The 27,510-nt window shown below is 49.8% G+C and overlaps 12 protein-coding genes across 12 annotated transcripts; 3 read left to right on the top strand and 9 right to left on the bottom strand.

Moving 5' to 3' along the window:
• Positions 1 to 4,803: 4,803 nt before the first annotated feature.
• Positions 4,804 to 5,391, bottom strand: PENARI_c016G03399 (uncharacterized protein; the record flags this gene model as incomplete). The annotated part of the gene is made up of 1 exon (XM_022634003.1): positions 4,804 to 5,391. The coding sequence occupies one exon, from the start codon at positions 5,389 to 5,391 to the stop codon at positions 4,804 to 4,806; it is 588 nt and encodes a 195-aa protein (XP_022485961.1).
• Positions 5,392 to 6,292: 901 nt separating this feature from the next.
• PENARI_c016G10649 (caspase family protein) lies at positions 6,293 to 7,722 on the bottom strand (the record flags this gene model as incomplete). Its single annotated transcript, XM_022634167.1, has 4 exons — positions 6,293 to 6,318; positions 6,374 to 6,543; positions 6,603 to 7,360; positions 7,456 to 7,722. The coding sequence occupies 4 exons, from the start codon at positions 7,720 to 7,722 to the stop codon at positions 6,293 to 6,295; spliced, it is 1,221 nt and encodes a 406-aa protein (XP_022486184.1).
• Positions 7,723 to 8,642: 920 nt separating this feature from the next.
• On the top strand, positions 8,643 to 10,548 carry fbx15 (F-box domain protein; the record flags this gene model as incomplete). Its single annotated transcript, XM_022634069.1, has 2 exons — positions 8,643 to 8,795; positions 8,848 to 10,548. The coding sequence occupies 2 exons, from the start codon at positions 8,643 to 8,645 to the stop codon at positions 10,546 to 10,548; spliced, it is 1,854 nt and encodes a 617-aa protein (XP_022486019.1).
• Positions 10,549 to 11,324: 776 nt separating this feature from the next.
• On the bottom strand, positions 11,325 to 12,794 carry PENARI_c016G07468 (DUF3712 domain-containing protein; the record flags this gene model as incomplete). The annotated part of the gene is made up of 3 exons (XM_022634104.1): positions 11,325 to 12,025; positions 12,073 to 12,497; positions 12,547 to 12,794. The coding sequence occupies 3 exons, from the start codon at positions 12,792 to 12,794 to the stop codon at positions 11,325 to 11,327; spliced, it is 1,374 nt and encodes a 457-aa protein (XP_022486053.1).
• A 478-nt stretch (positions 12,795 to 13,272) lies between these two features.
• Positions 13,273 to 14,196, top strand: PENARI_c016G09760 (oxygenase MpaB family protein; the record flags this gene model as incomplete). The annotated part of the gene is made up of 1 exon (XM_022634144.1): positions 13,273 to 14,196. The coding sequence occupies one exon, from the start codon at positions 13,273 to 13,275 to the stop codon at positions 14,194 to 14,196; it is 924 nt and encodes a 307-aa protein (XP_022486088.1).
• A 149-nt stretch (positions 14,197 to 14,345) lies between these two features.
• PENARI_c016G02060 (uncharacterized protein) lies at positions 14,346 to 14,767 on the bottom strand (the record flags this gene model as incomplete). The annotated part of the gene is made up of 2 exons (XM_022633978.1): positions 14,346 to 14,396; positions 14,450 to 14,767. 2 exons carry the CDS (start codon positions 14,765 to 14,767, stop codon positions 14,346 to 14,348), a joined length of 369 nt encoding a protein of 122 aa, XP_022485969.1.
• Positions 14,768 to 15,592: 825 nt separating this feature from the next.
• On the bottom strand, positions 15,593 to 16,199 carry PENARI_c016G12334 (uncharacterized protein; the record flags this gene model as incomplete). Its single annotated transcript, XM_022634210.1, has 2 exons — positions 15,593 to 16,043; positions 16,090 to 16,199. 2 exons carry the CDS (start codon positions 16,197 to 16,199, stop codon positions 15,593 to 15,595), a joined length of 561 nt encoding a protein of 186 aa, XP_022486051.1.
• Positions 16,200 to 17,291: 1,092 nt separating this feature from the next.
• Positions 17,292 to 17,870, bottom strand: PENARI_c016G00728 (uncharacterized protein; the record flags this gene model as incomplete). The annotated part of the gene is made up of 2 exons (XM_022633948.1): positions 17,292 to 17,717; positions 17,769 to 17,870. 2 exons carry the CDS (start codon positions 17,868 to 17,870, stop codon positions 17,292 to 17,294), a joined length of 528 nt encoding a protein of 175 aa, XP_022486093.1.
• A 521-nt stretch (positions 17,871 to 18,391) lies between these two features.
• Positions 18,392 to 19,873, bottom strand: PENARI_c016G02204 (indoleamine 2,3-dioxygenase; the record flags this gene model as incomplete). Its single annotated transcript, XM_022633981.1, has 2 exons — positions 18,392 to 19,525; positions 19,583 to 19,873. The coding sequence occupies 2 exons, from the start codon at positions 19,871 to 19,873 to the stop codon at positions 18,392 to 18,394; spliced, it is 1,425 nt and encodes a 474-aa protein (XP_022486135.1).
• Positions 19,874 to 20,860: 987 nt separating this feature from the next.
• Positions 20,861 to 22,821, bottom strand: PENARI_c016G09135 (uncharacterized protein; the record flags this gene model as incomplete). Its single annotated transcript, XM_022634136.1, has 8 exons — positions 20,861 to 21,018; positions 21,068 to 21,286; positions 21,339 to 21,436; positions 21,481 to 21,611; positions 21,671 to 21,952; positions 22,017 to 22,133; positions 22,180 to 22,258; positions 22,304 to 22,821. The coding sequence occupies 8 exons, from the start codon at positions 22,819 to 22,821 to the stop codon at positions 20,861 to 20,863; spliced, it is 1,602 nt and encodes a 533-aa protein (XP_022486185.1).
• A 446-nt stretch (positions 22,822 to 23,267) lies between these two features.
• On the bottom strand, positions 23,268 to 24,997 carry PENARI_c016G00825 (IscS subfamily cysteine desulfurase; the record flags this gene model as incomplete). The annotated part of the gene is made up of 2 exons (XM_022633951.1): positions 23,268 to 23,690; positions 23,909 to 24,997. The coding sequence occupies 2 exons, from the start codon at positions 24,995 to 24,997 to the stop codon at positions 23,268 to 23,270; spliced, it is 1,512 nt and encodes a 503-aa protein (XP_022485996.1).
• Positions 24,998 to 25,619: 622 nt separating this feature from the next.
• PENARI_c016G06391 (amphiphysin) lies at positions 25,620 to 26,944 on the top strand (the record flags this gene model as incomplete). The annotated part of the gene is made up of 3 exons (XM_022634081.1): positions 25,620 to 25,803; positions 25,853 to 26,872; positions 26,922 to 26,944. 3 exons carry the CDS (start codon positions 25,620 to 25,622, stop codon positions 26,942 to 26,944), a joined length of 1,227 nt encoding a protein of 408 aa, XP_022486111.1.
• Positions 26,945 to 27,510: the final 566 nt, after the last annotated feature.

Below are 27,510 nucleotides of genomic sequence, written 5' to 3'. Positions count from 1 at the left end.
GGTTTATATTTCTCATCACTTACGGCTTACAGCCCTAATACCGACAACTACTTACGAGACATGCAATATCATCTTACTCTTAGAAGCATTTTAATACTCAAGTTTCTTGTATATGCAGGTCTTCAGGAATGTAGTTTGCTTCGATCGATTTACTGCGTGGCTTGTGATTCGCCCGTGGAACATGTGCATGAGCCTCGGCTTTGTCTTATCTCTTTTTAACCGGGGAGATAGGCTCCCAGGTATCTATTTGGTGCATTTATGTCTGATTGGTCTGAACTTGAAGCATAGTTTAATAAAAGTGTGTTTTCCATACTTATTCCCCTCCCTCCTACCACGTGGAGTTTAACCAAACCGAACCGAATCTCAAGTTGTTTCGTATAAGATAACGCACCACAAGAACAAATACATGTGTAAGGAAAGGTACGCCTCCGTGGGCCTAATTGACAAACCGATATAGGCCATCTCCAGTTTAACGGACAGTTTCCAAAAGAACTGGGCCACCGGTATTTCTATATGCACCATAGATATTGGGAGAAATCTTAAAATGAAATATTGATATACATAGTCATCGGGCGACTATATCCTTGGTAGACAAAGGACACGAAGACAAGCAGCGTAGAGTACAAGATCGGCACCATACCAATCTCTCTCAACGTCAACGTCTACTCCATCCGGGTAACAGTAGCCAAAAGCAAGTCTGAATAACTTTGAACCCCCACTCCCCCCGACAAGTGACGCAAGCCTACCCCAGATCAACACCAGCCCACCAATCCAGGCCTTGAAGCCAAAATGAAATCCAGAACCGCCACCAAGAAAAATTCAATCATACGCCATACCCTGTACCTCTGAATTCGAATCCCCTCATTCGGCTTGATATATGCCCCCACACTGATCTAATCCAAGCAAAAAGGTTGCCTCTATTGTCTTGTACGATTTCTAGGCGCTTGCTGATCATTTCCCCGCATCCCCGGACTTTCGGAGTATAACCGCGATTGGATTTAGCCGAGGACTTGCATGTTCCCGGCCATATTTCCAATCTTAGTTATAAAGGCCCCTTGCATATGTGTAAGTGTGTTCGGTTTAGGACTGATGTATAAGTATGCAGTCTCCCGCATCTTGGAGGACTTTTGCTGTGGGAGTGACCCAAGACCCCGACGCAATTTCCCGAAAAGGCCCCCAAAAGTATATCGAGCGGGAAGAGGAGCAATTCGTGAAGACCGCCGTCAAGAAGAGAGTTTTGCCGGCCGAGGAAGCGGAGCATCTCGAATATACTAAAGAGAAATAGGCCACAGAGAAATATAGTGCATCTTTTCAACAAATGAATCCAGTTTCAGATAAACTTGTTATAACAACGGGTCTGTTCCTCTACTCTTCCTCCTCTTTTGCACTCTTTATCTCTGGTGATAAGCTAGAGTATACTTATCAGGATCCCACTGCAAAATCCTCGTCTCCATCTCCATCTTCTTCACCTCCAACCGTTCCATCTCATCCTTCTCTTCTCCATCTAGTAAACCAACCCTCTCTTTCCGCGCTTCCTCGGTACTTCCAACCAACCTCTCAAAGAAACACCCATCAATCATCGGTCAGTAGATCTCATCAAAGGGAAAACTGTCCTTCGCAGCGTACATGAGCCAGAAATCTCCATTTCCCCAGCTCTGAAGCATATGATCAGAGAGACGCTGGGTCCTCTGTCAACCAACCTTCGACAATTACGAAGCCTTCGCGCCCCTTCATCGCCGTGTGAAAGGTCTCCAGTCCTTTGCTGGAGGTTTCTAACCGGGCTTCAATCCCCTCGTTCCAGTCCTTGCGCCTCTTTATAAGTAGCGACCATGACGGTGCATAGGAGAATTTGACTGTAGCAGCATATGTGTCCCGATCTATTACGCCCACTCTTTGCTCCTTTTCATCTATCAGGATGTTGGCCGGTTGAGATCGTCACACCATAGTTTGAAAGGCCGTTATCGAGTGAGGAGGCTTTAAGTCGCTTCTTGAACAGTTACCGCGCCATGTACTTTCTCCGACAGTCATCCGCAGAATCACCAACATCGTTCCTTTGGTCTACCTTAAGGTCTGCGACGGCTCCAAGATTTGAAGAAGTTGTGGTGTATGTAGTCTGCGAAAGTTTTGACTGTGGCATGCCTGCATGTTGAACAAGACTATCTGGCTTCTTGATCAAGGCCTGCGTGTTATTTCCCAGGTGGAATCATCGAGTTGACTCAGAGAGCCTATATGAGGGAAAGAGGACCAGGGAAATTGAAGCAAGGCACCAACCAGCTGGCATATAGCTTCTCGAATCTACCTTCGTGATGATTGGGTCTAGAGGGCTGAATACCTCTTCCGGAATGCCTTGTATACCGAGAGCGTCGTGCATATCTCTTCGGTATGCGACATGGTCCAACATAATTATGGGCTCAGTTCAAGAGGACATCTCTTAATTTGTGCTCGAGTGAAGAACGAAAGGGATGGGGACTATAGTACTCTTCGCGAGGAATCGCACCACAGCAACCTCATTCACGGTCTTCACTTCAGGAGACATGACGGTACTTGGTCGCGAGAAACGGATTACCGTCGCGCCAAGTCATATACGACACGCTCTCATCCAACTATCCAGCCATCAGCCATCCTCGCTGACATACACGAAAGTTTTATACGGGCGATGAACACGTAGAGGGATTTTCCAATTATTACGCCCGGGAAAAACTATGTTCTGGCCCTACAGGCATGTGAGAAATGTGTAGTCTAGCTAAATATAGCTGTTCGGGCCTCTATGTGGTGGTTATGCCTGAAACCTCATGATCATCTGCCATGTTCTTTGGGTGGGCAGTGATAGGGCCGTCACTTTCTAAATCTATGATTGCTTCACGCTTTACGTATCGGGTATTCTGGTTAGCCCTTGCCACGATATCGAACGACGAATATGCGCTGTTCCGATACACCTGAGGTAGTCATGATTATTTGACGTATAAATACTCAGCCGTCCCACCATTTTCCTAGTCGCTTAACAGTCACCTCAACTAATTTATCCGTTATATTTACTTGATTATTACCCCTTTAAGGTATGTCCTCTTAGTTCTATAGAGTTACGTTCCACCCTCACACTTATTTTAGACCCGTGCAGCAGCCTCGGCAATATCATGTCGGGCTCTAACCAAACCGCGCGTGATAAGTCACTTCAGCCGCCTAATAGCTCAGCTTAGGACGCAAAGTCCTTCACCAGCTAAGGCGGGGAATCCGGGAAAGACAGCACAGCCTCACAATCCAACCCTTTTCATCCAGGGAGAGGATCCTATCACTTGCATCATGGGAGAGGATAATTATCTGTACTCTCCCTCTGATAACTGGACATGAAAGGCTGAGACCAGAGCACAAGCCCAAGCCATGTCGCGGAAGCTTATGGGAAGGATCGATTGCATGGCGTGCTTGCTCGTGGAATCGGAAGGGGTAATGGCGAGTAGAAGGACCATGACGAATCTTCTGCCGGTACTTGGTAGATGGTCTCCACTAGAATCGTTTTGGTTAGTATCCTCTTCTAGTATTATCGAACTTGGCAGTTATCCCTGTTGTCTTCTTGGTATTTTGTGGTGTGATTCTTGTGTTTGGTTTAGATATTGTAGCAGCTACGCATATGTTGCAATAATGAGACCTTATTTCGTAAGAAGGTAGTGGGTCAATATCCCATTTCAAACAACTCGAAGACATTCTCTCAGCCTAGAGACTGCTCCTGGAATACAGATGTAAAACAGAAAGCCATTCCAATCTTGGCTCAACAAAGGCTTCCATATGCATAACATCCCCAGTTAGGGCTGTAATAGTCACAAGTTCCACGTTATGATACACGTGATCTCGGCCCCGACTCGAAATTGTGTATCTCGGAAGCTCACGGGGACATGCATTGTTCTCCTGCAACTACTAACTTAACCGAATGACCAAAAGCGGCCCCTCACAAGTGTTCGGGCTAAACCCGACAAATAATGTTTCGTCCATGTTTCCAACCAAACAATTCCCATCCACTCGTAGGCAGAACCGAAAAATACCTACGGGATAGAGATGCAATGGAGACAATACAGTAAGCCCATCTAAGACATCTCAGACAAACCCCACTACGATCAGCCCATTGAAGATCCGAGGAAGAGCCGTGTGGGATGACAAAGTGGATGTCCGAGGACCTTCCGAGCACCTTGCATCGCGCTAGAGGTTAGGTTTCCATAGAAGTGTTAGCGTACATACGTGGCGGTAATATGTACATGTAATCTGATTGCGAGGCATCCACGAGGTTGTATTTCATGTAGAAGTACAAATGGACGGTCGCGATCGAAGATTTTTATTTATACATGGAGGCGTTTGCGGGCTGACGCACGTTGGTCCACCGGTAATGCTTGGCTTGGGAGTTCGATGTTTACTGCATGGTGGCGCAATTAGCGTTCGGTTAGAGATTCTCTATGCTAAGAGTATAGTGATATGTCATTCTGATATGTCGGTATTGAACATATAAATAAATAAAAGAACAGAAACAAAACATTACTGTAAGTTCAAAGCATCTCCCAAAACACCGAGGTATGCGCAGAAATAGATACAACAATCAGCGAGTAAGGAGTGTATAATGTAAATCATCGCTGTCCGCTGTAAAAGATGCAAATGCAAAATGAGAATGAAATCGCCCAGAAACATGAAATATTATATCCGAAACACCATTCTCCCGTGTGGTTGCGCATGGTATGTATGGTCGATCCCCCGGTTCTCCGTCCTGGGGGATCGGCAACATGAGCTTTTAGCTTTTAGTTCATCATCGAGTTTAGTTTGCTCTTAAATAAAGGAAATTTGGCTTCGGTTGCCATATTGATTCGAGGAACCGATCAGGTTAGGCGAGGAGATGCTAGCTCCATTGTGACCAGTAGGCTTGCCCCGTGAAGAAAAGACCGACAAGCGGCGTGTCAGTCGCTGGCTCAGTCGTCTGGATGGAGCTGCGATGGCGTCGTAGGAGATGATAGACATGGGTCGCGACCGCGGACCGTCGGAGGTCATGGGGACTTCTGGACTTGCTGGGGAGATTGGTGTCTCGAAGAAGACGGTCGAGCGGCGCTTAAGGGGGTCCAACTGCAGCGTGAAGTCCTCGCGGATATCGCCTAGAACGTGCGATACCCGGTGGAGGAGCTTGGGTGGCTTGCCGTAGATTGATGGTTCGCGTTGTTCATAGCCATAGACTTGTAGAGGGGTTGAGTCGGTGCCCTCGTCCAACGGGGATGCATAAAACCGGGGGTACTTGGCAGGCATGGGGTTCCGGCGGCGCTGCGAGTTCACCGAGAGTGATGAAGTGGGTTGAGGGTGTTGATATGGGGAGTGAGGCCCGGAGGAGATGCTAGAGGAGTAAGAGCTGTTTGTAGAGGAGAACATTGTAGGAGTGAGACTGTGAACGACTAGAAAGAGAAAAAAGAGGGAGAAAAAAGCGCATCTCATGAATTCCGAAAAAGACCAAAAGTGGATCAGAGACATCGAATATTTTAGTCCAACTACTCCGTCCCGTGTAACACTTAGATGACTGTAATTTAATTCGAGTCTTCACACTGTTTACTGTATTATGTTTAATGTTTACTCTGTACTCTTTATCAACAGTTGAGCAGTTGAGCAGTTAATAGTGGCACGTTTACCTTCTCATACTCCCATGTGGACTCGCGGAGACAGCGGAGTTCCTATCAGATCATACAGGATCTGCAACATCATCCAATGACGCGGCCGAACGAAGCCACGATCTATAAATTCTCGCTTACGTGCCTTCTTATGTGTTCTTCTTCTTTCCAAGGTTATGTTTTCTTTAATTGTCCCATGGTTTGTTCACAACTTACCAAGGGGCAAGTCGGGTGAATCCACGGTTTCCACTCGGGAACTGTTCGCAGTGGAGATTTGATTGGTCCGATTCCCGCTCAGGGGCGCTACTGTATGTTTCTGTGTACTTTTTATAGATCGGAGAGACATTTGAGGCAGCCACGCCATGTCTCTTCGATCTTCTATAAGCTACCTGGCTAGCATGCAGTACACGTTACTCTGTTACTACTCATATTCATATTCATGTACTGTACATATAGCATGGCAATACGAGTTCATTAACTTTGCGGGATCCACCTCGGGCCACAGCCACACATGAGCGCCAATGGTGGATGAGTCGTGGAGAATTCCTTTTTTCCCTTTGTTAGGTGCATTTTGCGAACTACTGTACTGTACTTCTGACATTACGGAGTACTCCGCACTGGCTCGTGATTCATTTGCTGCATTCATTCATGTACCTGGTTGTACTTCATTACATCACAAAGCGAAGATTGGTGTCTGCGATCGTCAGCTGGGGTCTGGGGTCGGGTCTGGGGTCACACGGAATACCTACCAAGGGGATGACTGCAGCTCAGCTGCGGCTTCTGCGAGTATTTGCCCTCGAGTTCATTCCGGATGGTGTTGAGCAATTGCAGGTAACTCTGGTGCGGCCACTGTTGCAGGGATTTGATAAACGCCCAACTTAAAGCACCCCGCGCTTGACCATCTTGGAACGTGTCAGCACTACGGGGGTTAGCTTCATATTCTTAAAACATTAATTTTTAGTCTGCGACGCCACTTACGAGGTCTGTGTGTCCTTGGACCCTGAGAACATCACTACGTCGGCGGGCGATGTCTTGGTCATGATTGTGCGCTCGCGCGCGGAGCCGCCATTGGCCGCTTTCTTGAAGAAGCCGATGGCGGTAGAGGCCATGCTGGAGAAATCACCCTGGCCATACGAGGTGAAGGCGCTGAATAGGTCTTGGGCCGCTTCCTTGGCTAGGTTGGGCTCTTTGAGAATACCTTGCGTCGAGTAGACGTACGGCAGGTCCAATGCTGTGCCCGAGTGGCACGAGTCGAAGATTGCTGTCAATCGCACTCCGGGCCGCAGCGGACGCACCATGATCGCATGCATGTCATCGTCCACAATGTGACCGGCCACGCGGTAATCCAGCGGGTAGATGACATCGTCAAATCCGTCATCTTCGTCGCCATCCAGATCGGGCGTGCGACCGCCGTGACCGGAGAAATGCACAAAGAGTGAGTCGTTGGGCTGGGCGTCCTTGACGAGCCACTGCATGGCCCGGAGGATGTTGGCCTTGGTCGGAATGCTCAGTTGGTTGCGCTGATCGTCCGTGAGAATCACCATGTCCTCACGCTTGTACCCAAATCGCTGTGCGAGGAAGTTAGACATGTTGGTGACATCGTTGATGCATCCTTTGAGGGCATTCGGCTGCCCGGCGTAGTTAATTCCGATTAATAGAGCCTTGCGCCGACCGGTACAGGCTGAATACCGGAAACTGTAGTTTGACGGTGCGCCGTGACCGAAATGCTGAGCCGTCTGTGGTGGTGGAGGCGGCAAGCTGGCCGAGTTCGCCCGAGGCCGGCCTGTTTACTTGTTGAGCGACGCTGTGTGCTTGGCGGGGTTCTCCTTACCATTTTGAGGCGCATGGAGATGCGACGGTGACTGCGACTGCCCGTAGGGGAGGGGAGATTGTGAAGGATATTGAGGATAGGGTGGATGAGCCGATGGTGCATAAGCACCTGGATACTGCGACTGACTCTGGGATCGGTAATGGCTCTGACTGGGGTGGTAGCCATAATGGGGTTGGTAGGGCTGAGGGTAGGGCTGAGGCGGGGGTTGCCACCCGGGTTGTTGATATCCCCATCCAGGAGGAGGAGGTCCAGGAGGAGGAGGTCCATAAGGACCAGGAGGTGGATGGTACATTGTTTGATGTTTGATGATTGATGTGGAGGAAGAAGTAGAAAGCAAGAACAGTTTAAAAGGACTCGTTCTGGGTGGGTCTTGACAACTTCAGGGCAACGCCCGGCTACTGTAAGTCTCTGGGCACTCGGCACCGAACCAATTCTTTGTCCAACTCCAATATTGTAGGATAAAGTACGAAGTACAGTATTCTAATTGGAAAGGATCCACCTGTAGGGCTGCAGGATACATGCCCAAGTTACGTCAATGGTCGGGCAGTTTAACATTCTACGGATCTATAGCGGTAAACACAATGTAGATCAGAGTAGAAAATGTACCTTAGAACTGTACCTATTACTGTGGCTGTATAACTGTACCTGATGTACGGACGTACGGGACGTACCTGAAGTACCAACAGGCAGCTACTTTCTCTCTGTCAGGTGACCATCTGGGCACTACGCGTCACCTGACCTAAGAATAGCTCGGGGTTCGGAACGGAGAATCTCCGTTGCCACTTGAGGCTCTTCTACATGTATTTTCTACTGATGACTCAACCAGTCACATTTAGCCCTGGAGCTAGTCATACTGAGTAGTATAGGACTATTGCGTGACTCTGCAGATCATGCAGGCGATCAGACCCTGAAACAGTCTTGAAAGAGATCGTATATCCCCGCGTAATCCGATCTCAGTCATATTAGGCCGAGCCGCATGTTTCGGGGCTCAGCCCCCAAGAGCCTCAAGGGCAAAACTAGCCCCCTAACTTATCTCTCATCGTGATCTTGAGGCTCTTTCCCAGCGGGGTTTCTCGGTTTCTGACCTTTGAGCCTCACCCTCACCTCCTTCATAAACGCCCCCTTCCTTCCATTCCTTGTAATCATGTGCCTTTAATTCTTCCCTTCCTCTTTTGTTTTTGTTTACCATGAAGCCTCAGAGTCTGGATACTCTCCCTTTCGATGTCTTCTATCAAATCGCCACGTCGCTGGACGACCGTGACTTTATCAATCTCAGCCGCTCCAACCGCGCCCTGCGCGCACTAACGCAAAGTGAGCAGATCGCCCGCAAGACCGTCGAGGTAGGCTGCACATCCATTAAATCTCGACCTCAAGCTTACATCCATATGATAGAATGGGTTACTCTACAGCAAAGAAGGTCGGGCAGCCGTGGCGGCCCAGTCTGGGTACCGCAAGGCTGTCGGTCATCGCTTTGATATCCACGAGGCTGTCGCCACGGCAAATCCCTACTCTGTCGCTGTGCTAGGCTATGGGGCCGACTTTCTTTACAATCAAGGCATTCTTTGTTATCGCTGGCAAGAGGAGATTCGTCTGTTAGACGTGCATGGGGACAAGCTTGCCGAACGCGTGATTTACCTCCCTTACATCCATGAACGGTTCGGTGTCAGCCCTGCCAACTCATGTCCCGGTAGCCGGATCACGCTGGTCGCTTATAGTGATGATATTCTCGTTTTTCGGGAGACTGGCGTGACTGCGACCGAGGATACGCTGTGGGCGGTTAATACAGAAAGCCGGGCCAAACAAAGATTGGCCAGACGCGTGCTGTTGTCGCAGACCATCCCGGCCGGGGCTCCTCTCTTTGTGCGCCATACCCGATCTTACATCTGGTTTGGCACTTTTACAGTGGCCGAAGGCTCGGACGGGGTATGGTCGGTGACAGGTTTGGATTTCCTCACTCATCTCTATATTGAGTTTCCACTCGATCGAGTTGTCGACGGTGACCTGGGACAAACATTGTGTTTTGAGATGTATCAGGAACACCTCTACGCGGTGTCAACGCAAGTTGCTTCAGACGACACCGAGGTACATTCTTCCTTCTATCACTGGTTTTGTCATGCCCCTCGCGAAGCTGGCCGCAAATGGAACGGTCGCTTCTGGCGCCGTGAGCACCAGGAAGGTCCTATCAACGAGATGTGGACTGACCTTTCTATCCGCACGGATGAAACGACCGGACGACCGGTGATTTTGGAATGTCGTCGGGAATGGCGACATGGAGGGAGTGAAAACCACCGCACCTACTATACACAAAGACTACCCACGCCTGAAGAGGCTTTGGCGCCTCTTTCAGAGGGTAGAGTCGAAACCCCGTCCTGGGTTTCCATGGACGACGACCTCGACGATAATCACCCCTACGATGAACGACCCGCCAAACGGTTACGTCGCGATTATCACGCTGAGTATGAGAGCGACGCCGACGAGAAGAAGCGCCAGGAATTCATTGCCGTTCGGACAAAGCACCGCAACTACCACCTTGGTGCATCAACCTTTATTGATCTCGTCAACGATCCAGCTCCAATTGGCGACAGTGTGCGGTCTCGAGACCGAATCCGCCTCCGTACAGTATCACGGAAGCGCAAATCCCCCATTGATGAAGAAGGGATCGAAGGCCCTCGCAATAAACTATTCCAGCCGACACAGATGGACCAAGATGGTCATCCTATTGAAGCCTCTGAAGAACGCTTCGAGTGTCGTGGTGTGCATCTGTGGCCTCCAGACAACGCCCCTCCTGCACTACACCATCTTCTCTGTCCAGACGCACGCACTTCCTCCGTGAAAGGCATTTCAGATGAGCGTTCCCTTATCTATTCTGTCCCCTGTCCTGGACTACCTCCAGACCACCAAGCCCTCATTCTTATCAGTTTCGATCCTAAACTCTATATCCCTACCGTTCAAACCCTTTACCCTGGCGAAGAGGCCGATGCACGAGACATCTTCCGCGTGAGGCCCCGGCCACCAAATCATTATGTCAAGGATGTTATACAAGAGGCGCAGCCTTTTTTCCTTGCTATCCGACGTGGCTACTGGCTGCGTTGAGGATCCATGCACCAATATCCTACATAGAACCTACAGACAGCTCGGACCTGTCAGGATTATACAATAACCATCCAATATTAATAGAGAAATAAAAAAAGTTAAAATCTAAATTAGCACAGTACGAGTACGAGGTGCATGAGTTTCGTATACACGTAAGAACAGGACGCCTTGGGCATCCAACATACTGTAGGATATAGAGCCTCTTGGGCCGTCTCTTTCTATAATCTTAACTCTGACTTTTAACTGGTTGCCAAGCGGACCATTCGGGTGTTAGACATGCATACACCCGTGGAATCACCCGGGCGAAGTCCGTGTACATGTACTTTTGCCAAGCAGACCAGAGTTTGTCAAACATACCAGCACGCTAGAATGGATGTAATTGATGTATTATATGCAGCGGACCGGTCTAGACCGTAGCCCAAGTATGTACTGTACATCATACAGCGACACATAAGCAGACATGAGACAGGGGCAAAAGGACGTTCTATCTTTATCTCTAGAGATATAGATGAAAGACCTGAAACAAGTCGAATCACGCAAGACAGGGCACGACAGCGTAAACTGTGTAAATATAGTAGAGATATCCACCAAACTCCAAACAGAACCAAATCGATCAAATCAATCGAATATTCACAATGGCCACAGCCTGGGAATCAAGTATCGTCTAGGCATCAGCGGACTCGTAATCGTGTACACGGAAACGAGTCCTTTATTAACAGAACCAACAGAGAAAAGGGAAAAGAGAAACATAAACCAGAAATCAGGGGGATAATGACTCATTTCTGGTGTTTCATATAAAGACCAGCAAGCGAGTCAATAATCGCATCCCGCTTGATGGGATGTTCATTTTTGAATACATCCCGCACGGCATCACTCCTCTTCAGCTTTGATGATAGCGATGAGGATTCGGCGAGTGCAGCGCTGGCTGTATCGCTGGCACTTTTACTGTCTGTCAGGTTCGACAGGAGGCCGCTGCCTCCGCTGCCGCTGCCTAGCGAGCCGATCAGGCTCGTGATATTCGAGTTTCCGTTTAGGAAATTGTGGATTGTATTCTTGAGCAGGTCGGCGAGTGCCACGTTGGCCGTTAGGGTCAACTGCTTCATCACGTCTGTGTAGTATGGTACCAGTGTACCGTTCCACGTGACGCTTCTGGTTATCGTGTCCAGGGCGAGATTGCCTGATTTCAGGGCCGAGGCTTGGGAGGCGAGGACCTTGCCTAGGTTTTGGATTATTAGGCTCAGGTCTAGCACGCCTGTTAGGGGGAAGGTGTTGTTGCCCGGGTAGAGGGTTACGTCTTTCAGCGTGGCGTTGCCGATTAGTAGGTCGCCGCTGTGGATGTCTAGTACAATTGTGCCGATGTCCAGGGTAAGGACTGATTTGTTGGGGAGGGTGGCGTTGCCAATTAGGTTGGTGCCATCGTCACGGGCTGGGATGAGACCGCTGTCGGAGATACTGAAGCCCTTGAATTGGTCGAGAACTGGAGATCATTAGCTTCGTTTCAGGGCGTGGATGGTGTTGACATACCTGGAGATACAACATCCTTGTCCATGGTCACAGGAGACTTGAGCACGCCCAGATACGAATTAGTCGTGCCCCTGATCGACAACGGCGTCGTCTCCTTGAACACAACATTGTGCACATATTCCACCCAGGTGGTCAAATTGGTCAATGGCGTCGACACATCACTGACACCCAGCGTGGTATTCCCCTTTACCACCATCCCATCCAGGCTGGCAGTTGCCCATTTATTCTCCGGGCCAGCGTCGCGCACGAACAGATCTAAGGTGATTGGGTCGATGCGCACAGGCAGCGCGATCTTCAGGTTCAGCGCAGACTGCAGCGTTAGCTGAATGCGATCTGGTCGCGGGTTCAGTACTGCTGCATTGACGAGAACCAGGTCGGACTTGTCGACTACCATCTGCGAAATGGCGGGAATGGCCACGAGGAAGCTAATTCGGTTAGTCCATGTACTGCATGTGCTCAGGTCCATGGACTCACAAGACTGGTAGGAAAATCGCTAGGAAGATAATGGTCACAAAGAGATGCAGACACCAGAATCGCTTCCAATGGCGCGCAAACTTCTCTTTCCTGTTCAGCTCTCTCGTCGCTAATGAGAGGCCCCCGGCCGACTCGACCTGGGCGAGTTTGGAGCCTTCGTCGACATTCTTGGAGAACAATGGACCCCGATGAATACCCAGGGAGTATTTGGCATCATCAGAGCTGAGGTAGGCCGGCCTGTCAGACATGATGTTCAACTGACCTTCAACTTAGGGGCAGACATGGTATAAGTAGCGGAGAAACAAGCCTGCGCCATCAAACGCTCCGACCTTCCGACTCCATTCTCTCCAGAACCCCATAGCGGGTCGGTCTCCATTCAGGAAAAACGAGGCAAAAAAGGGCAAATAAAAGAGAGAAAAAGAGAGAAAAAAGAAAGAAAAGGGCTAGTGTCGGAGGAGGATTCCCTTCTCTGGCCGAATGACGCCAGAAAAGGGTTGCGATCGACATTCAGGAGATGGCGATCTCCTGCGAACCGCGGCTTCTCCACCGACAGACGACACTATTCACATGGGCCGAGTACGATCGACACCGGTTTGGCCTTCTCTTTGGTCTTTGTTGAGGTCTCTCTCGGGTCTGGGGTCAGAGTTTGCGGGGTCCCATTTATTAAAAAGACAATTGTCATCTCTCCGACTGCCCCTGGAGTAAGTTACATGTCAAACTTCCACCATGTCTTCAACTTCATCCCCCGTGTCCCACATGGACGAAAAGCCTGAGAAGAACGAATTCAACAATGAAGTTATCTCCAATGGCGGCTCCGACGCCACCGCCAATCATATCACCAACGACTCCGGTCGTCTGCACGCCCTGGAGCAACTAGAAGTCCTACCCAAGATGCTCCAGGAGGGCATCCTCTTCGCTGGCTCAGGGGCAGCCCTCCTTCTCCAAGCTGCGCTCCCTGGCATCCGTGCGGAGACCTCAGGCGGACACAAGGAGCTCGCGACAGAACTGATCGATGCCCTGCAGGCGCATATCAGTTACATCTCCTGTCTGGTCTTTGGCACGCGTGCTGAGCGCAAGACTCTGATTGAGATGTTGCATAATGGCAACCCGCCTCTTCTCGGTGGTGGGCGCTCGAACCGGTTTACACAGCAGCCGGCTTTGCAGTTGTGGATGGCTGCTACGTTGTATGCTACTGCGACGGATTTCTATCAGCGTGTCTATGGCCGGGTCGATTATCCTAGTGCCCAGCGCGCGTATAGCGAGTTTACGCTGCTGATGAACTGTCTGGGGGTGCCGGCTGGTACCTGGCCTGAGACTCGTGAGGCCTTTTGGTCGTATTGGGATCGCCAGGTGTCTGAGTTGACGGTTTCGTCTGATGCGGCGCAGTTTGCCAAGGATCTGCGGGAGAGTACTGAGATGCCGCGCTGGGTGCAGAGTATGAAGCCTTTCTTGCGGGTGTCGACCATTGAGATGCTGCCTCCGAAGCTGCGGGATGCGTATGGGCTTCGGTCGACGGTGGCTACTCGGGCGATTTATCGCACGTGGATGGGATTCTCTGTTGCGGTTTACCCGGCGATGCCGAATAAGTGGAGGGCGTATCCTTTGAAATTCTACCAGGATCGCTTGCGGGAGAAGTTGAATGTGGTGTGATGGTTATTCTGTTCTGTATATACCCGATCGTTATGATATATGCTTGTTTTTTTTATTAATTACGAACTTTTATTGAAGATATTTGAAGATGAAATATTCAATTGAATGCAAAAATAAGTTTAAACTTCGTGATTCATTCCTTCGTTGCCCTACAGAGACCCTAACACACCACCCAGCAGCTTGGAGACATCCTCCACCAACTAGCGTGTGTTAGTAACTTATATGCAATCAGATTTTCATACGAAGTACATACCGGCGTGGCATCCCCAATCAGGGTAGTGGTGTTATCCACAAAGCTCTTGGTGAGCAAGCTGTGGGCATTGGTCAAGATATCCTGCAGGACATTGATATTGTCGGAGGCGAGTAACTTGGCCGCCCCATCGAGAATTGTATCCAGCTTTTTGAGATTATCGGCGGTCAGAAGACCCTGCACTCCGCTGAGAATGTCGGGTAGTTCCTCTAGCAGACCGGTGGTTGCTGGTGCTGGTGCAGCGACGGGGTTGGGCCGGGGCTCGGGGGCTGCCAGAGCCAGGGGCGCCAAAGCCAGGGGGAGAAGACGGAAGAAACGCATTGTGATAGATGAAGAAGAGAGAATCCAAGATTGTATGGCTATACCCTATTCCCTCTTATCTTATAAACAAGATTGCGCGATCTAGACCAAGGCACTTAGCGTTGTTAGCTCGCTCTTAGTGCCAAATCGATAAAAACCCCCGAGGCCGTTGAAGCCGCATTGACACGGTCTCGGGTGATGTGCGATGGCCGAGGCAAGGTCAATTAAACCATGTGAATTAGTTAGTTCACCTGTACCGTGCAGTGAATGGAAAGGCGAAGCGAGGCCAATGCCCATACGAGAGTTCCCCGCATGGTTTCACCCCGGACCTCAAATTCTTTGGCTGATCGACTGTTGATCTCCTTTTTTGGGGGGATTTGGTGGGATTCACTTGGCTACTTTGAGTTGTTCGGTGTCTGATTCGTGAATTGTCCGGAGAACTTGTTCTCTTAGGTAGCGATCGGCGAAGGTAAGCTCCCAAGGTACAGGTCCATGCAGAGATCCGGCATGTAGAGAGAGATACCACCTCGTCATGCAGATTCCCATATTAATTTTAATTAACTGCGAGTTCAGAGCATGTGAGGGACCTGCATTTGCGCCTCATTTCGTCCAGGGTTCGTTTCGCCAAGGCATTTCAATCTTGAGCACATACAGTGACACCACTGTATTTTGGAGTACACCTTTTCTGGTTTCTGGTTTCGCATACTCAATTCTGGTCACATTTCTCATCACAGTCGTCTACTAAATGCAAATCATGTGGATCCTCAGCTCTTCTCCACTGTGATACACCGCATCAACAGGGATTGGAACAAAAAGCAACAAAAAAAAGCAACAAAAACAAATAGATCATAGAGCTAGTGCCAGCCCAAGCACGCCCATGGCCCCCATCACTGATACGGTGAGCCCCGTGGCCTGTGCAGCGCCACCAGTGGAAGTCGATGCCATTCCACTTGCACTTCCAGTTCCAGATCCAGTCGACCCTGACTCAGTGGCGCCGGTCGCAGTGGCGGACGCTGTCGCATACGCTAAACCCGTAGTGGCTGTCAATGCGCCGCCGGAGATCTGCGATCTCACCACGGACATGTAACTCTTCACGTCGGTGGGCAGGTTGCTATACCAGGCTGGTGTGCTCCCTGCCTTGAATTGGCTGGCTAGTGAACTGCGCTGGGCTGGGTTGACCAATTCCCAGATCACCGAGACGGGCACTACCGATAGGATCTCTGGGATGAGGGATTTGGGCGGCGAGGAGATGTTGGCGAAGTTGGCGCTGGCGGTTTGATTTGCCGTCATATGTTCTCTAGATGGTGTTAGATTCGATTGTTGGTGCGAGAGTGGGTATGTACAGTGCGCTTGAGATTGAGGCTAGGTTGATGCCATAGTCTGTACCATCTCGGCGGTGATGGTGCTCAGCGCTGCATGCGGCTAGGAAAAAGAGGACTGCCGTGAACTTCATGGTGATGTGTATACTGGAGTAGTATAGTAGTAAAATGTTAGGGGAAGTCAGAGTATATCAAATGCTTAGCACTCGGCCCCTCCATGCAAGCCATGCCCAAGGTGACATAATGACTCTAGACTTCTAGACCTTCCAAGGCTGTTAGTGTAGTCTCACTGATCAACCTCGGGATGGTGATCAGATGCCAGCGGGGAAGCTAGTCCACGTTCACCTCGGATATTTTATTCCTTGCTCGGAACGCACCGATGTATGTGATAGATTCAAGATCGGCTGCAGATCTGAGGCGATTATATTGACTACAGGACATCTTGACATTGGGGTCGTCTGGACATTTTTTGCCTCCAACCCCCTCATCCACTGGTCTATATTGTAGAACGTCGTAGTATCTCCGGCAAATGGCATTTAATTGGTCATTCCTACCTAGATAGCCAAAGCACCGAGGAAGAACCGAACATCACTGGGTGGAAGATTGATCTCTTCAAGGGGAATTTACCTAAGGACGGGAGGAAATGGTGGCATGTGGGAAGTCCTATTCTCCTGAAGGGGTTTGACTGGGGATATTGTTTTAGATTCTGTGGTGTTTGGGGTCTACTAAACCGATTTGGACATTTTGTCACTTGAAACCCTTATCCCGCGGTTGTTTTTGATATTGGAAACTTATTTCGTAGATATGTTCATTCTGGTTTTATTTTCTCGTAGGTTACGATTTGAAAAGGGGCCTTTTCAAAGAGTTCGGTGTCTGAAAAATCGGATTTTATAAACATTTTGGCACGAAAAAAAGGATTTCGACATTCTCAGGCCAGAAGAATCATTCCTCTTAGGACTTTACACATCAGAATGATTTTTCAGACATGTTTACACAAATATCAGATTTTGTGAACAATCCAACATACAAGTCCCTACATCGGCTATGCTTGCTTCAAGTTCGATATATCTACTCTTCTATCTAATCAAAAGCTACATGTTTGATCAAAATATCAAGTAGAAATGGCAATCAATTTGGATATCACAGCTAAGCCATCGTAAAAGTCATAATAAAAACCGCCATAGAGGCAAGAACCGAAAACACAAACCAAAATGTTCAAGTTACACTTAAGCCTTCTTATTCATATCAGCCTCAGCACCACGCTGACGGACCTTGCCCTCATCATGTTGGTCACGGTACTTCTCCTCCTCAGTACGGTCACCAGTAACAGCAGCACCGACGGCACCAAGCGCACCCTGGGCACGGTTCTGGATTCCCTCACCCCAGTCTTTGAGCTGACCCTTGGCTTCCTGTTCCTTGCCCGCGGCATTCTGCTGTTCGCCGGCCTTGCGCAAGTTCTCGTTACCGATCAGGTTGCCGACGGATTCTTTGGCAGAGCCGAGGGTTTGGTCCCAGGAGCCGTCGGAGCGCTTGGGGTTGTCTTGGGCTACAGCGCCGGTGTTGGGGTCGGCCGCGACGGAGCCAACCTTGGCGGTTGTGTGCGAGGCGTCTTCTTTGGCTTTGCCGACTTCTTGCTTGGTTTCGCCCCTGTTCTAGGGTGGGTTAGTTGTTGTGATGGGTTGGGTTGTGAAGTGGTTGCTTACCTGGGTGGAGGAGTCGCCGGTGATGGCACCAGCGGCACGCTGGGCGAGGCCGGTGGCCTGGTCAAGGTAGGATTGGCCGGTGGAAGAGTTGCCGTCAGACATGATGGATGTTGATGGTAGATTGTAGATGGTAGATTGTAGATTGTAGATGTAGAGTTGAGAGTAGAGAGATGTTTGAAGTGAAGATCAGATATGGGAGATGGAAGCACAGCCCCTTATATAGTTATCAGATCCCTGTGCGCCACACGGTTCCAGGGCATTCTCCATGAAGTTGTATACAAAGTCATGATCGATGACGTAGATGACATCACATCACGTGGGATGACGCTTCACGCGTCATCCCCAGGCACGCGTCATCTCCAGGGCCCTGCCAGGTTTGTTTATGCAGCTTCTATAGATCTACATGAAAACAAGCATTTAGACTTGCACTATCTTATTTGACAAGCTCAAGGTACATGTACAGTACAGCTTATGTGGAGAATAATGCAATAAGAGCCGTAAATCAAGTCTATTCTGTACAAGAGCACAAATCATAAAATGCAATCCCAAACACCATAGCGCCCATGTACGCAAATACCCAGATACAATGCGTCGCTCAATAACCAGAAAGAAAATCATGCACTTTACCAGTGACAGATGCCACCCTCACTTTCCTCGGCAGTCCATGTTCCGCAAAGACCAACAACCTCAAGATGTCCATCCGGCTGCTCGCCAACCTTACTAAGTGAAGCAAACGTCTTATCAACAGGACCATGGCTGAGTAGCCGTCGAGCCCATGCGTCAATAGCAGGCTCGCCAGTTTCATCTCGCGCTTGCTTCAAGAATGGGATGAGGGCAGTACCACCTGTGCCGCGCAGCTTCTTCTTATCGGTTGGTGTGGCGGTGGCGAGGTTGGTTGCGGCCGGTCGACTCGGGCTGGATTGTGAGGGTTGGCGCGCATAGCGGGATTGGATGATGATGTAGCGGGATACCATGGTGATGTGCTTGTCGCGTAGGACTCGCAGCATGGCTAGGCAGGCGTCGTAGGCAATGCAGAGGGCTGAGTCTCCGCGTCGGGCTTCGACAAAGGTGCGGATGTTGGCTACTGAGTCGACTTGCTCGAGGAAGCGTCGGTGTGGGCCGGGCATGTAGGTGCGCATTTCGTGGATAAAGCTGTTGCGGGATTTGCCGCTGTCTTCGCTGTCGCGGCTTGTACCGGTGGGTCGGTGTTCCACGCCGAGGACGATGTCGAAGAATTGGATCAGGGAGCTTTGGGCATTGCTGCCTCCACCGTATTGTCGGTATTCGGGGTTGTAGCCGTCGTCGTATAGCAGACCATCGGGCAAGCCGGCGTCACTCATGTTCTTGCTTCCGGCTAGATATGGGCGGATGCGGTTGTAGAACACGTATGGGTCACAGTTGTCGTACATCCGTTGTAGTAACTCGGTGGTTTCATCAATGGTTTCAGCCAGCTGTTGCAGGCATTCGGTCACAATCTGGCTCTTTCCTGCGCGCGCAGCTGTAATAGCTTTGAGCATCAAGGGGATAGAAGGACCTCCCCGTGCCTCGATGGCAATAGAGACGAGGTAGAACCATTGTTCATCCAGTGACCCAGTGAATGTTTGAAGGCAAGCCAGGTTGTCCAAGTCGGTGGCCGGCTCGTCGGGAAATATCGGCTTATAGTTCCAGAGGCAAACCCCGGCATAAGTGGCAACTGGGGGGACTTCGAGCCGTTCACAAACTTTGAACAATGGCACTGTGAGCTGTGGTGGAATCCTCTGTTTGGTGTCAGTGTTGCTCATCGCGTGACCAGTGGGGGGTGGACTCTAATGTACCTCTGCGGGACGATCACCACCCCAGACAAAACCATGCAGCATGAATACAAGTACCACATATGCTCGACGCCATTCAGCATCTGTCTGGAGGTGCTCGGTAGAAAGTATGGGGAGGCGCTCCACTATGGACCGGATCCGTTTGCTCAGGATGAGAGCTTGCAAGTTCCCCACGATGGCCTCCCACTTGGCATAGTATGGATCCGGAAGGACCTCCAGTGGAGGCTCTGAGGGGAGGAACCCAAAGTCGGGAGTGATCCCATAATCAGCAGGTGATGGCACTGGAGGTAGCATGGTGGTTGTAAGACAGAAGAAGAGGCAGAAGTGCCCGAGTACAGAAGTGGCACGCCCGGATCTCAATCCCGTTCAAATGCCGATATCTTCAAAAACGTAATGATGTCGTGAGTAAAGAAGAGAGAGAGAGAGAAGAAAGGTTACAAGTCAGGCACCCGGAGAGGTGGCGAGAGTACCCCAGGACGTGTACGGATGATGACGGAACAAACTCGGGGAAGAAAGGTTATTCATTTTCCCCAAAGTACGTACGGAGAGTGGCCATAAGGGACATAAACTAGGTAACTATGCCCGTCAGAGTTTTCCGGTGGGATGTCCGACCTGTAAGCACGTAATTCACCGGGAGACATAAGGGGGAGCGTAAGAGAGGCATTTCTAAGCCGGAGTTAAGGGAGTGAGCCGATATAGGAACAAGGCAAAAGAGCTTTAGAGACCCCTGGGACCGTTTTAGAGGAGGTGGACCAGGTAAGTCGACTACAGACCAGGTTCATTTTATATGGGCCCATGTAACTAACGCCCCCAGACTAAAATGCCAAGCAGCAATGGGTGCCCGCGCAAGGGCTCCTCGGTGGGTCTGTTCTTAGCGAGAAGTAGACTGGGTGCTAGACAATGAACCGGAAGCCCCCAAGACACGGCTGGGAGGTGGGAATGCGGCCTTTGCGCCGAATTCGGGACATTCTCGCTTAATCCCTAGCACATTCGCCATCACTCACGCTGCTCCATACTCGACGTCTGGGGTCATGTTGGGTCAACGTCAGGTCTTGAGCTTACTTTGATGTAACTTATTTTAACTGTACATCTCTACTTGGATTATCTGATCGGATGTTTTTGTCCTGCTTCCCTCATCGTCTCTGCTCATCTGCTTACGAGGCAATCCACAGTGGACACCCCGCCGGATGCAGAATTTGACATCGACACCTGATCTGCCAGGCATCCAGGTGTACAGAATATTGGGGTCACAAGACTGGTTATGTCATCACATAGATGGGTCTATAAATCATACCCAAGAACTATCTGTCCCTTGCCATCTTGGATTCCCTCGATATCAGTAGTCTTGCCAACTTCATTGCAATAACTATCCCACGGATCAGCTGATGTAAACACAACTTGAGTGGTGTTGTCCAGGGCGAGATTGATCAAAGTTGGTTCTGTCAACTGATCAGCGTGGACGATCTCCGCGAAATTAGAGAGACTGACGATCGAAACTGAACTGTGGCCATCCATACTTGCTGAGTCCATTTTGGGGGTTCTTGGCAAATGCAACCCATGCTCCTAAGAAATACTCATAAGACCTTGACGAGTCGCTATACGTTTCAGAGGGAGTACCTTGGATGTATCTGCTGGCTTCAGCCTCTCCCGCAGATGGAGCTATAGCTTTGGATAGATTGTAAGTTCCAAACACAATGGGTATCTCGGCTATCGTCATCAGAACACGACTATTACGCGGAAATGAGACTCAGATCATTACCAGTGTGGTAGGCTCCGAGCCAGGTGGTTGGACTGAGACTTGTGAAATTCCCTCGGTATAGATACCTCCAAGTGGGCACATTCCGGTCAAGTCGCATCCTAGAAGGCATTAGATTCGAACAATGTGATGGTTTGTTTCTTACTTCACAGTCTCCTGGAGTGGACAGTTGAAGGCTTTTTGGACATTTTCGCAGATGTCTGTTTCATTAACAGATTCTTGACTCAAACGGACTATTGCCGAGAATTCGTGTTCGTTGATCCCAGCTAATGTTGGCTATTGAAGAACTGTGAGTGTTATGAAAAATGAAAAAGAGATTACTATGGTATACATACCAGGAGTGCTACTTTCCCCTTTCGAGTTCTAGCAGCATAGTCCGAGAACACAGTTCGATTGTCTACGATCGGATAGAAGTTGTACTTGTAGTTCCCCTGTGTCCTTGCCTCGACAATCTTTGTGGCCGGAACTCGTCTCATGCACGCAAGAGACTTCGCTCCCGAACCACATCCAACAGCAGTAGACAAGTCGTTCCAATTCTTATGGTCAGCCCGTGTTATCAACGATGGAGCAGTGCCGGAGTGTAGGGCGAATGCGCTGACAAGTTGATTGTCTAGATACTATCAAACCCGCGCTCGTTAGTTTCCACAATATACAGAAGATCCAGGGACTGGTGGTATTCACAGCATATGAATAGATATCAACCGACGATGCCCCAGCAGATTGCCCGAAAAGGAGAATCCTCTTTGGATCACCGCCAAAGTTGGCTATGTTCTTATGGACCCATTCGACCGCCAGTCGCTAAATAGGTGAGTTGTATCATTCGCTTTTGAGGCGTATGGCATACCTGATTCATTAGTCCTAGATTCTGCTTCAGAGGATCCAGACCGGGTGCATTAGGAAATCCAAAGACGTTGAGCCGATAACTCCCTGGTCTTAGCCATGTATACACACAGACACAACTCACTTACTTGAAAGTGACAAAAATGATATCCTCATTGTCCTGTACCAAATTTGTTCCGTCGTAAAAAGCCACCGATCCAGAACCAGAGCCGTACCCTCCCCCATGGATGAACATCATCACTGCCGCGTTTCGCGCCCTCTTACCCTGATGTTTGGAAGAAGGCGTCCAGATGTTAATATAAAGACAGTCTTCGGACATATTGGCTGGATTCCATATCTTGTATGGAAGAATGCTCCAGATTGATTCATTGGAGTATGTGTAAACCTGTGGACATGGATCGCTGAAGGACGATGCATCGATCGGATGTCTGGCTGGGGGTTTGGATTGTGCTGGTGCAAAGCGCAGGCGTCCTACTGGGGGCTCGGCGTATGGTATTCCTATAAATCCCCGGACTGTTTGGGCTGTGTTGTTGTATATCCCGCTCACGATGCCGCTGGAGGTTACTACTCGAAGCTCTGCTGAGTGGTTTACCAGAGTAGCGGCACTGGTTGCAGCTTGGAGGACAATCCACAACAATTGATACATCTTTGACTGATGCTTTTTCGCGGTGAGTGAAAGGGGCCTTTATAGCCAGATGTACCCCCCGCCATTTTGAGTCGAAATGGCGCATCGGCAGGTAAACGTTTTGAGTTTGTGCTAAGATCAAGTGAGCTACGTTAATTTGTCTTTGAAAGCATCCAATACGCAGTCATCATAGGGCTGTGATGAGTGGACAAACTTTATTCGGCACATATACTTGGTATAACCTCGAGCATCAGAGGCGAAGGCTATGGTAAGTTTCAGGGTGCCAACTACATCCTAACAGTCTGATCAACTTTGATCGGGATATGCTTACACATAGAGTAGAGGTAGTAAATTCTGAGTTGATTATGCTCAATCTGTACAAATCCAATGTTGTTACACTTCCAACGCCGTCCCTAATGGGCATTTTTCTCGAAACGAAAGTGATTAATATGACCAGAGTAAAAAAATCAGTGCTGGCTCCACTCAATAGTGTTCAGGTCAATTCCCTCCTGCACCAACTCCCAAAGCGGGCTCAGTTCACGCAAAAATGAAACACGAGCCTGGACGGCCTTGAGAACGTAGTCGATCTCCTCATCGGAGGTGAATCGGCCAATACCAAAACGGATACTGCTGTGGGCGCTCTCGTCGCTGCTACCCAGGGCACGGAGAACGTAGCTGGGCTCCAGGGAGGCGGAGGTACAGGCACTGCCGGAAGACAGAGCGATGTCTTTCAGAGCCATCAAAAGGGATTCACCCTCGACATAGGCAAACGAGACGTTCACACAGCCGGGGTAGTGGTGGTCGGGGTCACCATTCAGCACGGTGTGTTCCATAGACAGGAGGCCATCGGTCAAACGCTTCGATAGACGCTCAACGTGCTTGGTGTCGTACTATTCGTAAATCAACACGTTAGCGTTTTGTCATGCAAAGACAAGATAAATTCAAGTTCATCATCAGCTGACTCATTACCCCTGCGATTGACATCATGGACGCTGAGTTCCGTGCATAAACACGGAGCTACCACCCAAACATCTCCAAAAGCGATGTATATTCACAGTGTATAATCATCGCGGCAAAGAAGGAACTTCAAAAGAATGGGAATTCTTACCTCCATGTCTTGTGCGGCAAGGCGGCAAGCCTCACCGAAGCCAACGAGCAGATGCGGGGCCAGAGTGCCACTGCGCAAGCCACGCTCCTGTCCACCACCGGAGATGATAGGCTCGAGACGAACACGTGGGCGACGGCGCACGTAGCAAGCACCGATGCCCTTGGGGCCATAGATCTTGTGGCTGGAGATGGACATCAGATCGATGTTCATCTTGTTGACATCCATTGGGATCTTTCCCACAGCCTGTGCGGCATCAGAGTGGAAGAAGATCTTCTTGGACCGGCAAAGACGGCCAATCTCCTCGAGCGGCTGGATCACACCAATCTCGTTGTTGACGGCCATAATACTGACGATGGCAGTCTCGGGGCGCATAGCTGCCTCGAGGTCCTCCATCCGGATCAAACCATTGCTCTGAACCGGCAGATAGGTGACTTCGAATCCTTCATCTTGCAAGTGTCGGCAACTGTCGAGAACACACTTGTGCTCGGTCTGGGTGGTGATAATGTGCTTCTTCTTGCCTGAGCGACCAAAGAATCGCGCCACGCCCTTCAAAGACATATTGTTACTCTCAGTCGCACCACTTGTGAAGATGATTTCCTTGGGATCGGCGCCAATCAGGTTGGCGATATGTCCACGGGCCTCCTCAACACCCTTCTCCGACTCCCAGCCGTAAGCGTGTGTGCGCGAGTGCGGGTTTCCGTAGATTCCGGTGAGGTATGGAAGCATGGCGTCGAGAACTCGGGGGTCTAGCGGTGTGGTGGCTTGCATATCGAGGTAGATAGGTCGTGTACCTTGGTCCAGAACGGTGGCTTGCTTCAGAATACCAGCGGAAGGACTCATGGCGGCATCACCGGAGGTCGTCGTGCCAGGGAGGTTCACACCCTGAGCAGGAACACCAGCCTGCTTCATGAATGACTTTTGTTCCTCCTTGATGGCGGTTGCGACATTGACCTGAGCTTGGCCGACCTTGGTCCCGGACACATAAGAACGGGCTTGGGTGGCGAGGCGAGGAGCGCGATAGCCATAAGTGGAAAGGCGCCTAGAGAAGGCCGAGGCCTGTCTCCAAGCAGTAGGAGCAGCACTTGTCATTTTGAGGATGAAGTGCGATACCAAGTGGGATGAAGAAAGAAGGCAACCCCGACTTTTTGTTATCACTAATGTCCGGGAAACTCCTCATGACTAAACACCTCGGTGAATTCCCAATTAGGATGGTTTCCCCGGTTCTCCGAGGTGCCTCAGGCGGAAAAGTGCTCCTAGGTGTGATCGTTAAGGATTTTGATATCTGAAGTCATTCTTTGACCCGTGTGCTATGTGACTGTGATTTTTAGAATCTTAGCTAGCTACTTTGGTTTACAACCCGCAGGTTACGCTGCGTATTCTTACGTTTAACCAAGTCACCCCGCATAATAAAGAAATGGCCAATAACAATCGAACTACGGTGATCGGTATATACGGGTAAGGCTGCAATAAAAACAAGCAGATCGAAAGAACTCAGCCCCGGAACAGCCACCGGGGCGATCACTACTACCGTAGTAGTTAACACTGGTGCCTGGTGTAGTAATGCGCCACAATAATTAGGCGTGCAAGTAACTTATACTCCCGGTACAGCCACATCGCGAATGTCTTATGTCATAGAAGCGAAAGTTGGCCCAAAAGCCCGTCACCCCGCCTTGGCAACTTCCTCACTCTCCCATTCCGAGGCTTCCGCAGTATGAGTTTCAAAGGCTTTCAGAAGAGCATTGTGCGTGCGCCGCAGCAGTTCAAGGTCAAGTTCAACATTGGAGAACACACCAAGGATGCTGTCTATACCGATGCCGAGCGCCGATTTGATGAGCTCGAAAAGGAGACTAAGAAGCTCCACGATGAGTCAAAGAAGTACTTTGCGGCCATCAACGGTAATGTCTGGATTTCGTATGGAAGAACCTTCCACTGACACGTTTTTAGGCATGTTGAACCACCAGATCGAATTCTCCAAAGCAGTTGCTGAGATCTACAAACCCATCTCCGGTCGCGCCTCCGATCCCACCTCCTACCAATTCGAAGGAAACGCCGAAGGCATTCAGGCCTGTGAAGAATATGAAGTGATCGTCAAAGAGCTGCAGGAGGCCCTGGCCCCCGAGCTGGAGATGATCGACAGCCGCATTATCAGCCCTGCCGACCAGCTCCTCGAGGTGATCAAGGTGATCCGCAAGGTTGCCGTCAAGCGTGATCACAAGAAGCTGGACTTTGACCGCCGCAATGCTACCTTGAAGAAGCTAGAAGAGAAGAAGGACAAATCGATCAAGGACGAAAAGGCTTTGTACAAGGCTGAAAACGATGTCGAGGTCGCCACACAGGAGTTCAACTACTACAACGATCTGCTCAAGGACGAATTGCCCAAGCTGTTTGCCCTTGAGGCCGAGTTCATCCGCCCACTCTTCCAGTCTTTCTACTACATGCAACTCAACGTCTTCTACACTCTCCACGACCGCATGCAAGGCATGAACATTAGCTACTTCAACCTTCAGCTTGACGTCGAAGAAGCCTTTGAGCAGAAGCGAGGCGATGTGAAGGAACGTGCCGAAGCCCTCAGTATCGTGCACTACAAGACTCAAGGCGTTCGCCGCTCTGGCTCGAAGCTGAGCGCCCTCAAGGGCGAGGGCAAGGGCTCTATTGGCCGAGGCCGTTCTAGCTCTACCGCCGACGAAAACCCTCCACCACCCTACTCGTCTGCTGGTGCCAGTCCGACAGGCAGCTTCTCTTCGGCCGCTAAGGGCAAGCCCGCCCCGCCCCCTCCACGGGCGAAGCCATCTCACCTCAGCACAAAGCCGGTCGAGACCGTCACCGCTCTTTACGACTACGAGGCCCAAGCACACGGTGATCTGGGATTCTCAGCTGGTGATGTTATCGAAATCGTCCAACGTACCGACAACACAAATGAGTGGTGGTCTGGGCGTGTCGGCGGTCGGGAGGGCCAATTTCCGGGTAAGTGTTGAATCCATGATCGAGAAGTGCATCGCTAACATTATATCAGCCAATTACGTGCAATTGAATTAGCATTGGGTATTATTAACGTTGTCGCTCTTGTTTTTTCTGTTCTGGCGCACATGTGGTCTATACATAGAGCGTTGCTGTCTGTACATAATCTTGTTTACGTTTCCTGGTTTTTTTTTTTGAATGATTAGTTCCTATCAGATCGGTGGAAATGGATACTACATCGTTATATCGTTAATTTCGATAAGCAAAGCTATCCTTGGCCAAGTGAAGTGCCTATCTCAATCGAGTTCCTCTTTTTCTTCGTATATTTTGTAGTCTATCGGTCCATGTCTAGAACTAGTCTCGGCTGTGTATAAGACAAAAATGAGTGGCTTATAGGTTGCAGGGGCATTTATCGAGTTGAGAAGACTGTAGATAGATGAAACAGGATCATTCCTTAACAACTGTTATGTGAAGTGGACATCTGCCATGGATTGAAATGCCGGAGGGTTAAGTGGTTAAATCTATAGGCCGTTACATTATATGTATAGCTCTGTTGTCGATGTTTGAAAAATAGTTAAAAGAACGATAAATTGATATTAAAGGTGCGCCTAGAGTGGTAATTGTGCAGAACAAAAAAGAGAGAC

This window comes from Penicillium arizonense, assembly GCF_001773325.1.
Source record: "Penicillium arizonense strain CBS 141311 chromosome Unknown PENARI_contig016, whole genome shotgun sequence".
NCBI classification, from domain to species: Eukaryota; Fungi; Ascomycota; class Eurotiomycetes; order Eurotiales; family Aspergillaceae; genus Penicillium; species Penicillium arizonense.
This window is presented reverse-complemented; position numbering and strand designations above follow the sequence as displayed.